This window comes from Acanthochromis polyacanthus, chromosome 6, assembly GCF_021347895.1.
Source record: "Acanthochromis polyacanthus isolate Apoly-LR-REF ecotype Palm Island chromosome 6, KAUST_Apoly_ChrSc, whole genome shotgun sequence".
Taxonomy (NCBI): Eukaryota; Metazoa; Chordata; class Actinopteri; family Pomacentridae; genus Acanthochromis; species Acanthochromis polyacanthus.
The window spans coordinates 7,601,119-7,615,026 of NC_067118.1; the positions used below are offsets into that span (position 1 = coordinate 7,601,119).

At 40.5% G+C, this 13,908-nt stretch overlaps 1 protein-coding gene across 6 annotated transcripts in view; it reads left to right on the top strand.

The window, feature by feature from the left end:
- Window positions 1–11,990, top strand: part of usp19 (ubiquitin specific peptidase 19) — a 45,004-nt gene extending 33,014 nt beyond the window's left edge. For 4 of the 6 annotated variants that reach the window (XM_051949813.1, XM_051949816.1, XM_051949815.1 and 1 more), the window contains exons 23-26: window positions 1,818–1,970; window positions 2,120–2,286; window positions 2,718–2,893; window positions 4,415–10,820. In XM_051949813.1, the coding sequence (XP_051805773.1) occupies window positions 1,818–1,970; window positions 2,120–2,286; window positions 2,718–2,893; window positions 4,415–4,693 (775 nt within the window). In that variant the 3' untranslated portion in view covers window positions 4,694–10,820. Of the gene's footprint in view, window positions 1–1,817; window positions 1,971–2,119; window positions 2,287–2,717; window positions 2,894–4,414; window positions 10,821–10,914 lie in introns of those variants that run through there. The other 2 variants (XM_051949817.1, XM_051949818.1) reach the window with 1 other exon arrangement.
- Window positions 11,991–13,908: the final 1,918 nt, after the last annotated feature.

The window sequence follows — 13,908 nt, forward strand, 5'->3', positions numbered from 1 at the left end:
AATTAGCCTCAAACGGAGAATTTCAGGGCTCCAGATCTCAATCATTTAGATGCTAGTTTAACTCTTTAGTCAAAGAAGAGAAATGACCAAGACAGTGTTTTATTCTGATGTTGTTTGAGCAACTTTCCAGAACATAGATAGATATCTGGAACATAGAAAGGAAACAAATTCTGACTCTGGAGAAGCTACACCAGAGAATTCCAATAGTTTTGTCTTTAATTAAGGTAAGTGATTCATAGTGACAAGCTATAGATAGATAGATCTTTCTTGTCCCCAAGGGGATATTCATTGTCACCGACACTGCCAGGTACATAAGAAATACACATCTTATAAACAGTTAAACACAGGACAATAGAACAACACACATGCTGGTGAAAGATGGGTGGAAAACATACTACTGGTGATTATGAGCAGCAAGGGCGGAGGGGACAAAGCTTTTGCTGAAGCGCACCCATTTCCACCCAGGAGTCCTGTACCTCCAGCTAGAGGGCAGTAGGGAGAAGTGAGTGTGGAGGGGATGGTTCAGGTCCCTGCTGACTGTCTGACACGGCTCTGTTGTCTATTTAATAAGTCAGTATGTTGTTTTTTACACAAATCCTTGTTCCTAATCATCAAACAAAACACAAATTTGCAGGATATTAAACCTATTTTATAATTATATATAATATGTAATTAGTAGTGGTGGGACACAAATTAATCTCATTTATTAGAGGCTTTGTAATTAATTAATCACGATAAATCACTTTTTTGTCAAATAGCAATATTTGACAAGCATAATTTTTCAATTCAAGTAAATTTTGGTTGTCGACTGAATCAATGAATAGACATATACATGAACTTTAACAACAAATAGGGTTATGTTTTGTTTCTATTTACCTGCACTTTTCATCTGTCTACTACATTCACTGATTACTGCAAACTCAAAGTCCAATTGAAGAGATTATATTAAACATTTTAAAACTTTTTGTAAACTCAGACACTTTCAATGTCTTCAAAAGTGGTCTATTGTGGGATGGCTACACTGTTAGCCGGTACCAGGACTGTTGTTGCTAACGTTAGCTCTGGTGCTAACAGCAACATGTTTTACATTAAGGTGATCAGAAAACTCTTTGTTGCACAATTTACACACAACCTCACTTTTAACCAAGATCTTTAAAAGAAAGCTTTCCACCCGACAAGCTCAGTGTGGTCTCGTCTTCCTTCACTGTTCACCAAACTTTCTTCATATCACTCAGTGCGTCGTCTTCACAACTGAAAAATAAGCTTTAGGTTCGTTACCGCCACCTACTGTTCTGGAGTGTTCATCAGTGTTACTGGTGAGCCACAAAACAGGGAACTGAGAAAGGTGTGATTAAATGCGTTATTTTTTTTAATGCGTTTTTTTTGTTAATTAATCGAAATTAGCGCGTTAATGTCCCAGCCCTGATAATTAGCTGAATAGGTTTTAAAGTAAATCTGCCTCAAAGTTTTGAAGATGTAACTCTTGGTTTTTAAACTCTTTGCGTGTCCATATGGTGTTATTTTTAATATATACCTTAGAGGACATCATGAGTGAAATCAGTGGTAAAACCTTCAGTGTTTCTGTCTCAGACTCAGACTTTAGAGGTTTTAAGTGCAACAAACCTGATAACTCAATCCTAACATCTTGTAAAGTGGAGATGAAAAGTTTTTTTTCATGCTTTTAGTTTCAAAGATTCAAAATAAGAAACTGTGAACCTGACATGTAGTTACAGGTCTGGTTAGACGTGTTATTGGTTCTCCTTCTTGTCTGGAGAACAGATCACTGTAGCTGTAAATCTGTGTTTTGCTTTGTTCAGGTACTGTCCAAAGTGCCAGCAGCACCGCGAAGCCTCCAAGCAACTGTTGCTGTGGCGTTTGCCCAATGTTCTGATCATCCAGCTGAAACGCTTCTCCTTCAGGAGCTTCATCTGGAGGGACAAGATCAACGACATGGTCGACTTCCCCGTCAGGTAAACACAAGCGGCCTTTCACTACACTTTTTGTCCTTATATTTGTGGTTGAGTGTAAAAAAAGGTGTGATATTTTCCACTCACACAACGTGCTGAGGATGATTAAAGTCTCCAGCATTGATCAGTCTGGTTATTTGTTGTCCTTTCAGGAATCTAGATCTGAGTAAATTCTGTATCGGCCAGAAGGACGAAATGCAGCAGCCTCCGATCTATGACTTGTACGCGGTCATCAACCATTATGGAGGGATGATCGGAGGCCACTACACCGCCTACGCTCGCCTGCCGAGCGACAAGAACAGCCAGCGCAGTGACGTCGGTGAGTATGGCTGGATGGTAATCGGATTCCACACTTGGCATGCACATTACAGCATCAGAACAGGAAGTGAACGTGCTGTGCAACAGAAATATCCGTCCTGGTGAAACACGGGCGGAACATATGTGGTGTATTGTACATATGTGGTATAGTAGAGGGGTATTGTTCATATATAGTATAGTACAGGGGTATTGTACATATATATAGTATAGTACAGGGTTATTGTACATATATAGTATAGTACAGGGTTATTGTACTTATATAGTATAATGAGGGGGTATTCAACTAAGACAATGTCTTTTTTGCAGCGTCTACAGTCTCTGAGGTTTAGTTCTTTATTCATCTGGTTGTTCTGACGAGTGTTTAATTCTTCTATTTACCTCCTCTCTCCTACCACCCCGTTGCCCTCTATCTCCTCCTCTACTGTCTCTCAGGCTGGCGTCTGTTTGACGACAGCACGGTGACGATGGTGGAGGAGAGTCAGGTGGTTACCCGCTACGCCTACGTCCTGTTCTACCGCCGCCGAAACTCTCCGGTGGAGCGGCCGCCACGCTTCCTCCGACCGGTCGGAGCCGAGTCGCCCACCTCTGCAGGAGCTACAGCCAGCCAGGTGAGGAGAACACAGTAAATAGAACCTTTTAAAGGGATTTTTATAATGCGATTGCAGAGGTTTAGGCTTTAGTTTTAGTCTGTAGACTTACATTGTACGGTATCAAGACTGGAAGTTGCACATAGTTTGAAGGATTTCCCACCATCAGAATCCAATTTAACAGGTTGATTAAATTGGTTAATAGCATACCAAGTCTTTAAAAGTACCACCGTTAAATATTGCAGTAATGTCGTACCATGCAATGAGCGTGTTCCTCACTGGTGATAATTTACTTCAAATAAGATAATCTATTTGTGGTAGCATCCCATTACAGTGACAATGAAGTCAATCATGTTTATCCCATCTGATCTAGAATCAGTTTTCCTGCTACTTTGACACCTCATTTCATTATTCCTTCTTCGTAAGTTGTTAACACGAGATCTGCCGTTCATCAGGTTTGGTGAAATCGATAACACGTCAGCCGCTAATGAGGAATTAACATCGTTTGCCGGGTCTTTAGAGAGAATCCTGTGTGTTAAATGCCTCTGAGAACCGAGAACTCTTCTATTAGTCTTGACAGCAGCTTTTGCTCTGAGGTTCTTAATAACATTCAATCCAGTGGGTTCATAATGGGAAGGCCCATCACTGAGACGGTCCGTTAATCTAAACTCAGCAAAGCTCGGCTGTCAGGAAGGATTAGCATCTTGTTATGCTCAGTTTCTTTTGGTTTTAATAGCATGCTTCTCTGGTATTTTCACTCTATTTAAAACAAACATAGGGTAATATAAACAATTTGAACTTGTTTCATAACTTATAGCTTGTGTGTCCTGAGTTATTACTTTTAGTCAAAGTGGGAGCTTGATTCTTGGTGTCTGTACTCTCTGATGTTCTTTTTAACAATCAGATGTCATGTTTGCATTCAGTGTTTCTCAGCAAATCAGATTGTGTGTATCCCTAATGGTCTAGCAGGCACGTTGGAGTATATTCCCTCTTGATAAACATTTGGAAAATCATTTTTTAAAAGAGGGAATCTGCATTGCTTGACAGCTTTCTGTCTTGGTCATGTCTTCTTTTGCTGGTGCTTTACAGCCTCATGTTGATCGGTGGAATAGTGTTCAAACAAAACAAAGATGAATAGAAAAGGAAAATAACACCACAGGATGTTTAATGGGGTACCTTTTTGTGTTTTTAATCACAAAATCTGACAGATGTGACGTGAAAAATGTGTTTTTTTTCTCAGTCTTACTTTCTATTCACTTAAAAACATGAATTTTCTGTTGATTGTGGTTCGTTCAGTATGAAACTTTTCTTTTTATACGACGGTTTTAGACCTGCTGGTGCTTTTATTTCTTCACCTGTGTTTAGTCCTAAATTGACCTCACCTGTCCGTCTGGTTTTGTCCCAGTGTTTCTATGAAGTATCGATAGTAAATGTTATTGGCTGCTCATGAATCAGCAGGTAGACGTGTTTGAAGTTTCTGATGTAATGTTTGTTAGACCACGCCTTTTCCCAGAAGCTGACACCGGTTTCCGCCAATCGCAGGCCTCTCTAATATGGCGGGAACTGGAGGAGGAAGAGGAGGGTCCGGACAAGGGGCCCCGCGGACTGTTTCGCTCTGCGCTGCGAAGGCGACAGACGAACAGGGATGAGGAAGACGAAGACAGAGCCGAAGGGCCGGTGCGACGGCACCGCGGGCAGAGGATGTCGGACTATCCCGACGACGACTGCGTTCGATATTTTGTCCTGGGGACTCTGACCGCCGTGCTCGCTCTCTTCGTCAATCTGGTCTACCCTCTGCTTTACAAAACCAGCTGGACCTGAGCTGGGTGGTTGGTGACTCGCTGAGCTCAGACATCAATAAGTAACGAATGTTCGGCTGTTTGAGGAAGAAGGTGCTGGATGTAAACCAGAGACGAGGTACGAGGGTGCTAAACCTGGAAACAAGGGGCGAAACTTCCATTTTGTAGCAGCTATAAAGCCTCATACTGTCCACAAAAACTCAAATGTTGGAAACAATCAAAGAAAAAAAGTAGAAGAAAGCTTGGAGCTAATGTGTTACTGCTTCTGTCCACAGCATCAGGTGACAGAAGCAGCCCAATGAGGTTTTAAGCTGTTAACACATGAACCTTATTCATCACCGATGTGGGTCTTATGGGGCCGATACCAGTGGTGACTTTTAATAAACAAGAACGGCCGATAGTTGATGTTTGGGGTCAACCAGACAATTTCGTGTTTTCCATGAAGACTCACATTTTTATTCATGTGCTGACATAATTGCACAAAGGTTTTCTAATCATCAATTAGACTTTGATCAGTTTGTCTCCTGATGTTCTTATCCATTTTCTTAATAATTCACTGTTTTATATCTTTTATTTCTCATTAAGGTCAGGATCTTAAATTGCTAATTGTTTTCCAGACTTTGTTTCAGGTTAGTCTCCATTCTTAAATTTATTATTTATTCATTATTGAATTTCCCTTCGGGGATTAATAAAGTTATTGTATTGTATTTTAACTTAGCCGCTAGCTGTTAGCGTAGCATTAGCCACTGTGAGAGAAGCCAACTTCCTGGTTTCTTGTTCACACATTTCTGAGACCACAGAGGGATGACGGAGAGAGGAGGCTGATCATACCTGAAGTATTTCATTGAACAATGATCGGACAATAACGGATGACCCGAAAAATGTTAAATATCGGCCACAATAATCCATCATGCTGATGTTTGGTCTATCCCTACTGGCATGAACTCACCAGCTTTAAGCCATTCAAACATTCCGTCCTCCTAACGATGAACTACTATCTAGTGAACTGTGTAGGAAGCTCCTCTGCAAACTTTCCAACAACTTTAGTCTCAGCAACATTAATTTCATCACGACTGTCGCTCAGTTAAAACATATCAGATCGATGGTGAAGCGACCGGCATTTTTGTGATAAATTCTTATTATACTAAGCTTATTTTCCAAAATTAATGAATGAAAGTAACTTTTCCTTGTTTGTGTCGTGATATGTCGCTTGATAAACTTATCAATGCTGATTATTGTTTTTATTATTTTCCTTGCACCATTTCCAACGAATACGTCTCAATAAGTCCGCAACAGTTTCTATAGCCCTTTACAAAAGCCCCACCAAAGTGCTTCACAGTAAAAAAAAAAAAAAAGCAGAAAATAACTTACAAAAATACAGTAACTTAAAACAGGACAAACAATCGCATTCGCACCTACGGGCAAATTTAGAATAATCAATTAACTCAGCATAGTTTTGGACTGTGGGAGGAAACCCACACATGTACAGGGAGAACATGCAAAGTCCATGCAGAAAGCCCCTGGGGAGGCCAGGACACGAACTGGGGATCTTCTAGCTGCAAGGCGAGAAGTGCTAACCACCACTCCACTGTGCAGCCCATAAAATATACAACAGAACAATAAAATACACAACAATAAGACAGCACTAAAATATGCCATCTAAAGAAATAAAAGTAATTAAAGCTGCAAGCAGCGATGGACGGGTCCTCGCATCCACGCTGGTCGTGAATCCACGCACGTCCACCAGGTGGCGCTGTGACTGAGAGTGTATGTCGGCCTCTGAATCGCATCTGGACCAGAGTCCAATCATACATTTAAAATTTCAGCCAGACTGTAGCATGTTCAGAGCAGTTATAGAGCATTTCCTGTCTATCCACCAGGTGGCGCTGTAACTCAGAGTGTATTTCACACAGTGGATGTGATGAGGGTTGGACTCTGATCACTCATGAAAAGTTTCAGGCTGATTTGATCATGTAGAGGCCAGTTATACAGCATTTACTGTCCCTCCATCAGGTGGCGCTGCGACTGAGAGTGTCTGTTGGCCTGTAGATGTGATCAGGATTGGATTGTGATCACACATGGAAAGTTTGAGGCAGATTGGAGCATGCAGAGGAGAGTTATACAGCAGTTGATGTTTCATGGCGAAGCATCAAAACGCTGATGGTCGCCATGGCCACGCCATTTGGCTTCTGGTTAAACTTTTGATAACTTTTCCAAACCAAGTCCTGCTGTGTGGACTGACAAAATTTCAGGTCTCCTGGAATTATCCCCTAGGAGGTATTAACTCTCAAAAATGAGAAAAATCATCAAAAATCTCACAATTAATCCAAGATGGCCGACTTCCTGTTGGGTTTAGGACATGGCTCCAAGAGGCTTTTTTGTGCGTCCTGATGTGCTCTATAAGCCTCCCAAATTTCATGGATGTAGGTGAAACGTGCTGGGGGGGCTGTTTGTTAAAAATACTGTAGGGGGCGCTATAGCATGTGCAGTGCCGAGATGCATACAGTGTTGTTCCTTGGGTCAATGGTGATGTGTGTGGTAATTTTTGTGAGCATTGGAGTATTCCTAACCTGTCAGAAAGGGCTTTGTTTTTCATGGCGATATTTGGTTGCTACGGCAACAGCGTTACATGAAATGTCACACCCTTCACAGTGTGTGATTGTCAAGAGGTGAAGACTCGACTGACCAATTTCCAGCATGATATCACCAAGTTTGGGGCCATTGTACCTGAAAATATAAGGCCTTAAACTTACTATTACCAACAGGTGGCGCTATGACTTTTTCAAAATTTATGAGTGTGGATGTGTTCAGACTGGACCTGGTATCCAGCATGTGAAGTCTGAGGCAGATAGGATGTTGTTCAACTGAGATATGAATCGTTAAATTTTCATGGCGAAACATCGAAATTGGTTTGGCCGCCACAGACACGCCCTTTGATGACAAGTCACCATTTTCACTGGGATGCATCATCAATGTGTTTAGGCTGTTGTCACTGCATTTGAAGTGAATATGATCAACTGGGTAACAATAGGGCATGAAAGTGTAAAAGATGTCTATTTCCTGAAACCACAAGGTGGCGCTATGACTGTCAATGAATGTCCCTATGTGGATGACATCAGGACAGGACTGTCATCATACATGTAAAGTTTCAGGCAGATTGGAGCATGTTGAGAAGAATTAGACACCACTTCCTGTTTCATGGCGAAGGATCAGTTGTTTGAGGCTCCGCCATGGCCACACCTTTTGGCTTCTGGTTGAGTTTTTGATAACTTTTCATCAGAAAGGTCTGGTGCATGTACTGGCCAAATTTCAGTTCTCTCAGACTTATCCACTAGGAGCTATAAATTTTGACAAATGTACAGCAAATTCAAGATGGCCGACTTCCTGTTGGGTTTAGGGTGTGGCTGTGATTGACTTTTTGGTGTGTCCTGATGTGGTGCATATGCCCACCAAATATTGTAGCTGTAAATAAAACATTGTGGAAGTTGGCCTAATGACCACTGTTTCAATTTTGCAGGTGGCGCTATAGAGCCATTTTTTCACACATATGCGCAACTCCCATAAAATATCAAATTTTTCGCCAGTCCTGATGTGCACGCCAAATTTCACGCGTTTTGGTTCATGATAAGGCCGCCAAAAAGGCAAGTCATTTCCCGAGGAGCGATTAAGTTTGAAAAATTTACAGCAAATTGAAGGTGGCCGACTTCCTGTTGGGTTTAGGGCGTGGCTGTAATTGACTTTTTGGTGTGTCCAGATGTTCTGCATATGCCCACCAAATATTGTAGCTGTACATGAAACATTGTGGCAGTTGGCCTAATGACTACTTTTTCAAGTTTGCAGGTGGCGCTATAGAGCCATTTTGACACGCACATGCGCAACTCCCATAAAATATCAAATTTTTCGCCAGTCCTGATGTGCATGCCAAATTTCACGCGTTTTGGAGTATGATAAGGCCGCCAAAAAGCCAATTTACTTTACGGGAGAAAAAAAAAATAAAATAAAAATAATAATAATAATAATAAACCCTAGGGTTTCAATAGGGTCCTTGGCACCGCTGGTGCCTTGGACAGTCGGTGCCCTGGCACCGCCTGTCCTTCGCACCCTCGGTGCTCGGACCCTAATAATAAAATATCACCGTACTGCTCGGTATTAAAAGCCATTTTAACAAGAAGGTTTTGATTGAAAAAGACCCTGAAAATGATCCCAATGATCCAGAAATCTTTAACAAATCCGTGGATCCAGACCATAAGCTACATCACTGCCAAAATCTAATCACTTAGTCCTTGTGTCATGTCTGACCTTCCCTGAAAATGTCATCCAAATCTGTTGGTCTGCTTTTGAATAATGCTGTTAACAGACAGACCAACGCTGATCATCACATTACTCTACAAGGATATTTTTCACAGAAAACACGCCTTAACACTACAAAATACATCACTAATCTGTGGAGTTGATCCTTGTTGGTCCTTCAAGTCGTCAGCCCTAAACACAATGCATGATGGGATGTAATGTTGCTTCGTGACCATTGGCTGTACATTACTTGATTCCAGTGTGTTGTGGGATACTTTGAGTGACTCTATAGGGTTTAACTGTTGTAACTGAACATTCAAACAGCACTACAAACTGACACACTATGTCGTGCAGCTGTAGATTGTTTGGAACATTTGAGTTTTTCTGGACACTGAAATAAAGCTTCAGTTTACCTTTATGCCCCTTATTTCTGGGTAAAAACTTTATGAAACACCCTCGTATTTAGGTTTTGTTGTTCTCCAGCTCCTTCTGCACAACACCACGACTACTAAAAGTGTGTAACTTTACAAGGCTGAACCCTTTAAAATCCATGTAATTTATGTACTATATTTTCCATGTGCTGTTTTACCTCTGGCTTCCTGTTTATGTCCACATTTCACCAAATTTGTGATATTTCTTGTAATAATTCAGATGAATCACCGACACTGAATACGTGCAAAACCGTGAAAGCTCATTCTTGACCTGCAAGCAGCCGTTGAACTAAACGAAGAAGCCGGAGATGTGGTTGAAAGCTTGGGACAGACGTCATAATTGGGGCCTTTTATTTGAGGTTTTTGTTCAGTCATCAACAAAATGATTATAAGCAGAGAATTCTGATGAAATAACTTTAATTGCTAAAAAAAGCTTTTATCTTCAGTGCGCTCTAAAGATGATGAGGATTCCTGCAAATCTAAGATCAGCTCAGCTGTGATTTGTTTTAAATATGGAGAAAAAACTTTTATTTTGGTCTTTGCTGTTTTGGTCCAGCCACCATTTTATTTCTTAAATGTCCTGTTTTATTAATCTGTGCTCTATTTCACTGTCATTAGTTCTTATTTCTTGTAATCTTTCCTCATTGTTTTCACTGACAATGTGTGTTTTTAGCTGTGTTTTTATTCAACATCTTTAAAGCCATATTCAAAGTGAGGATTTTAGATTCTCTGGATTGTTTTTTTGTGTGTGAAAAATGTGAAACCTACGAAAGCCAAGAAGCTTCCATCCGCTTCTGAATGTAAACCTGACAGTTATGAAGCTCTTAAATGTTCACTTTAAACCATATTTTCATGCTGAAACCCTAAAGGTGATTAATTGCACTTCAGCAGCTTAAGAATCTGGATGTTTTCATTCCGTTTTACTCTTCTGAGAGTCTGTCACACTTGTTTAGACTGAAAACTGTCCACAGATTGTATCAATTCTCTGCGGTCGTGTATTTATGTGATTGTGTTTTCGACTCTCAGGGATTCCCGACGTTTGCCTTAAAGACTGTATGCTTGATTTAAGTCTATGCAATCGAGTTTAAAATCCTCTACAGCTCAACGTACACGACTGTGGTGTTGAATGTTGAGTTTAAAAGAACACAAGCTGTTTTTTAAACCTCTAAAATCTGATGTTTTCTTTGTTGATTTGATTGAATTTCAAAGGAGGGATAACCCTCTGTAGTCTGCTATATGATGTTACCTGCAAAGAATAATCATGTATTTTGTGAGTTTGTAGATACTGATTTATTGAAAGTACTGTATTTAAAAAGAAAATCATAACCTATTTGAATTTTCCTCTGCAATAATGCCTCTAGATACCTCCATGTAAATGCTGCTTTCTGCTACATAAAGCATCCTCCTTCTTCTGGGGATTCACTTTTCTCTGTTTTTTTTTTAAGTCTTTGTCCACTGTTTGAATCGTTTCCCAGCATCCTAAATCAGTGTGATTCACGGTTAACACTGGTTTATTTTACAGGCCTCTAGCCAGTCGCTCTTCGGCGCTGACCTGGACCCTGAAGGACCTCCGACGCTGACCCCCGAGGTGCCCTCCGACCTCTTCGCCCACTCCGGGGAGTGTGCGGCTCCATCCTACAGCAACATGGAGGAGGTGGACTAGTGGAAGGGAACGCCGATGATCCCTGGAGATTCATCCATTAGTCGGCACAAAAAAAAACTAAATGAGAAGGTGCAGCGCTTGAAGATCTGGAGGTGAGCTCCGAGGATCTTTCACCTGTGAAAGACCTTCAGATATACTCACATCAACCCCCATAACAAGCTGCATACTTGTAGTTGTATCCACCCACACAGACGCTAACACACACATCGTATAATCTCGGGGCTCAGATCAGCAGCTCGTACTAAAGCAGCCGCTGATCCTCTTCGGCCTCCTAACGACTTGGCGGCGCCCCCTGCTGGGCATCCTCACACCGACGCACCTTGAGGTCCGGTTTTCAAGCTGAGAACCTCCAACCGACCAGACCTGTTAATCTAAAGCTACATCGACTTATTAGAGAGGCTCAACGTGTGTAAATGTTATTGTTTATTTTTATTTACAAGGTTGATGTGTTTGGCAGCATTTTCAGTGACTTGGATTGGAAACGTAGCAAAAAAAGGAAAAAAAACGGATTGTGACCGGTGCTGACCTGCTACGTTGTTTTGTTTTGTTTTTAATACAGAGGGCACACACACTTATTTTCCCCGTCTTGTTGATTTATAAACTTCATTTGGCTTCTGTTTCTTTAGCCTTTTTTTCTCTTTTTGTTTTTATATAAATATATATGTACTTGTTTAGATTTTCAATCCTGTGGATGCAATCGTGGAAAGGCTTCAGTATAAACTGAAATGTGCATGACTGCATGTTGATACAGGGTGTAACCGCAGCTCCTCCCCTGTCGCTTCATCTCTATTATTTCTGTTTTTTTTTGCGTGAGTTTGTTCGGTCTCGCCCCTCCTCTGTAATTAACTGCGTATATAAAGTGGGGGATCATTAAGAATGCTGCTGTGGATACATATAAATGGTTAATATAAATAAAAACAATTTTGAGAATTGCCGACGGTAGTGTCTAAAGTTTATTTTCTCTTTGGTCTCCTCACTTTTACAGAATTTTCCTACAAGTTCTAAAGACATCTAAATCTAATGCTCAAAGTTTGTTTTCAGGAATGTTCCTATGAGATTTAAAAGTTAATTAAAACAATGTTTTTATTGCAATTTTTAAGAAATTAGCTATTTGAAATATGTTTGTTCAATAGAATAACAGCTCAAACGTAATTCTAAATACACTGCCTTTCCAAAAACAAAAGGCACCACTTGGATTTAAGCAAATAGTTAAGAGTCTCTATTGAATAATTACTGCAGTGATGAACACTTTTCAGCTGCAAAAACTTCTTTAACTGTCGCTGATGAAGTGAGGAGCTTCTCATTTCTTGAACAACCATGTCTGAAGACATATCCTGTGGTCATGGAAAGGATGTTAATCTGTCTCAGAAGGGTCAAAGCAAAGAAAACTACTAATTTCAGGTTAAGAACCGTCCAACGCATTATTAAAACCTGAAGGATAGTGGAGAACCATCATCTTTGAGGAATAAATGTGGTCGGAACAAACTCTTAGATGATTGTAGGAAATCAACAGTAGAACCCACGACTATGTTTAATGGTGAAAGTAAGAACATTTCTACATGAACAATGTGAAGGAAACTCAGAGGATTGATACTAAACAGCTGTAGCTCTAAGAAAACCACTGATCAGTGAGGCTAATAAGAAAAAAGGCTTCAGTTTGCGAGGTAGCATAAAGATTGGACTCTGGAGCAATGAAAGAAGATCATGTGGTCTGATGGGTCCAGATTTACCCTGTTCCAGAGTGATGGGGGCATCAGGGTAAGAAGAGAGGCAGATGAAGTGATGAACTCATCATGGCTAGTGTCTACCAGCCTGTGGGGGTTAGAGTTATGATCTGGGGTTGGTCAGGTTCAGCGACGTTATGTTCCCAAAGAATGAGGTCAGCTGATACCTGAAGATACTGAATGAGCAGGTCTTTACATCAGTGAAGTTTTTCTTCCCTGATGGCATGGACATGTTCCAAGATGATGATGATGCCAGGATTAATGAGGCTCACATTGAGAATGAGTGGATCAGGGAGCAGAAGATGGACTGACCTCCACAGACTCCAGACCTCAGAACCACTGAGGATCTTTGGGATGTTCTGGAGAAGACTTTGCACAGCGGTCCGATTCTCCCATCATCAATATAAGATCTTGGTAGAAAATGAATCCAACTCTAGACAGAAATAAATGCTGTGACTTTGCAGAAGCAAACGATGCCACAGTGAATGCTTGCCCAAATCTAAAGGCGGTTCAACAAAATATTGGTGTGCAACTTTTTTTTTTTTTTGGACGTGCAGTGTATTTTGGACTGTAAGTTGACACTGTGTTATATTTAAAATAAAGTTGTGTTTCAGTGATCATGAGTTCATTGGTTTGTGGGGCTCAAAAGAAGAAAACACCACAAATGCTGAAGAAGCGAGCGATAACTTGCTTGATGAACAGATTTTTTTCTGGATGTAATGAATTTAAGGCACAGTGGACAACGAGGAACAAGGATGTTAAGCAGGCCTACTATCGCATGAGTGTTTCATGGATAAGATCAAAAAGACAAAAATGTAAAATGCAACTTTCAGTAGCTTCTAGGTGAAAGTTGTTAATAGTATATTGGGTGGAATGAACTTTTAAATTAGAAGTACATATACATAAAGTAGTATATTGACTGGAACAAACCATTAAATTAGAAGTAATTGGAGAGAAAGTGGCATAACATTGGGAAGTACTTGGACACAATGTAGTATACGGCTATACACTAATAAACGTATTTGGATAGAAAGTAGTATATTGTTTGAGGAAAAAACTTTAAATTATAAATATCTGGACAAAATGTAGTATGTTGGCTGGAATACACCTTTAAATATAAATACTTGAA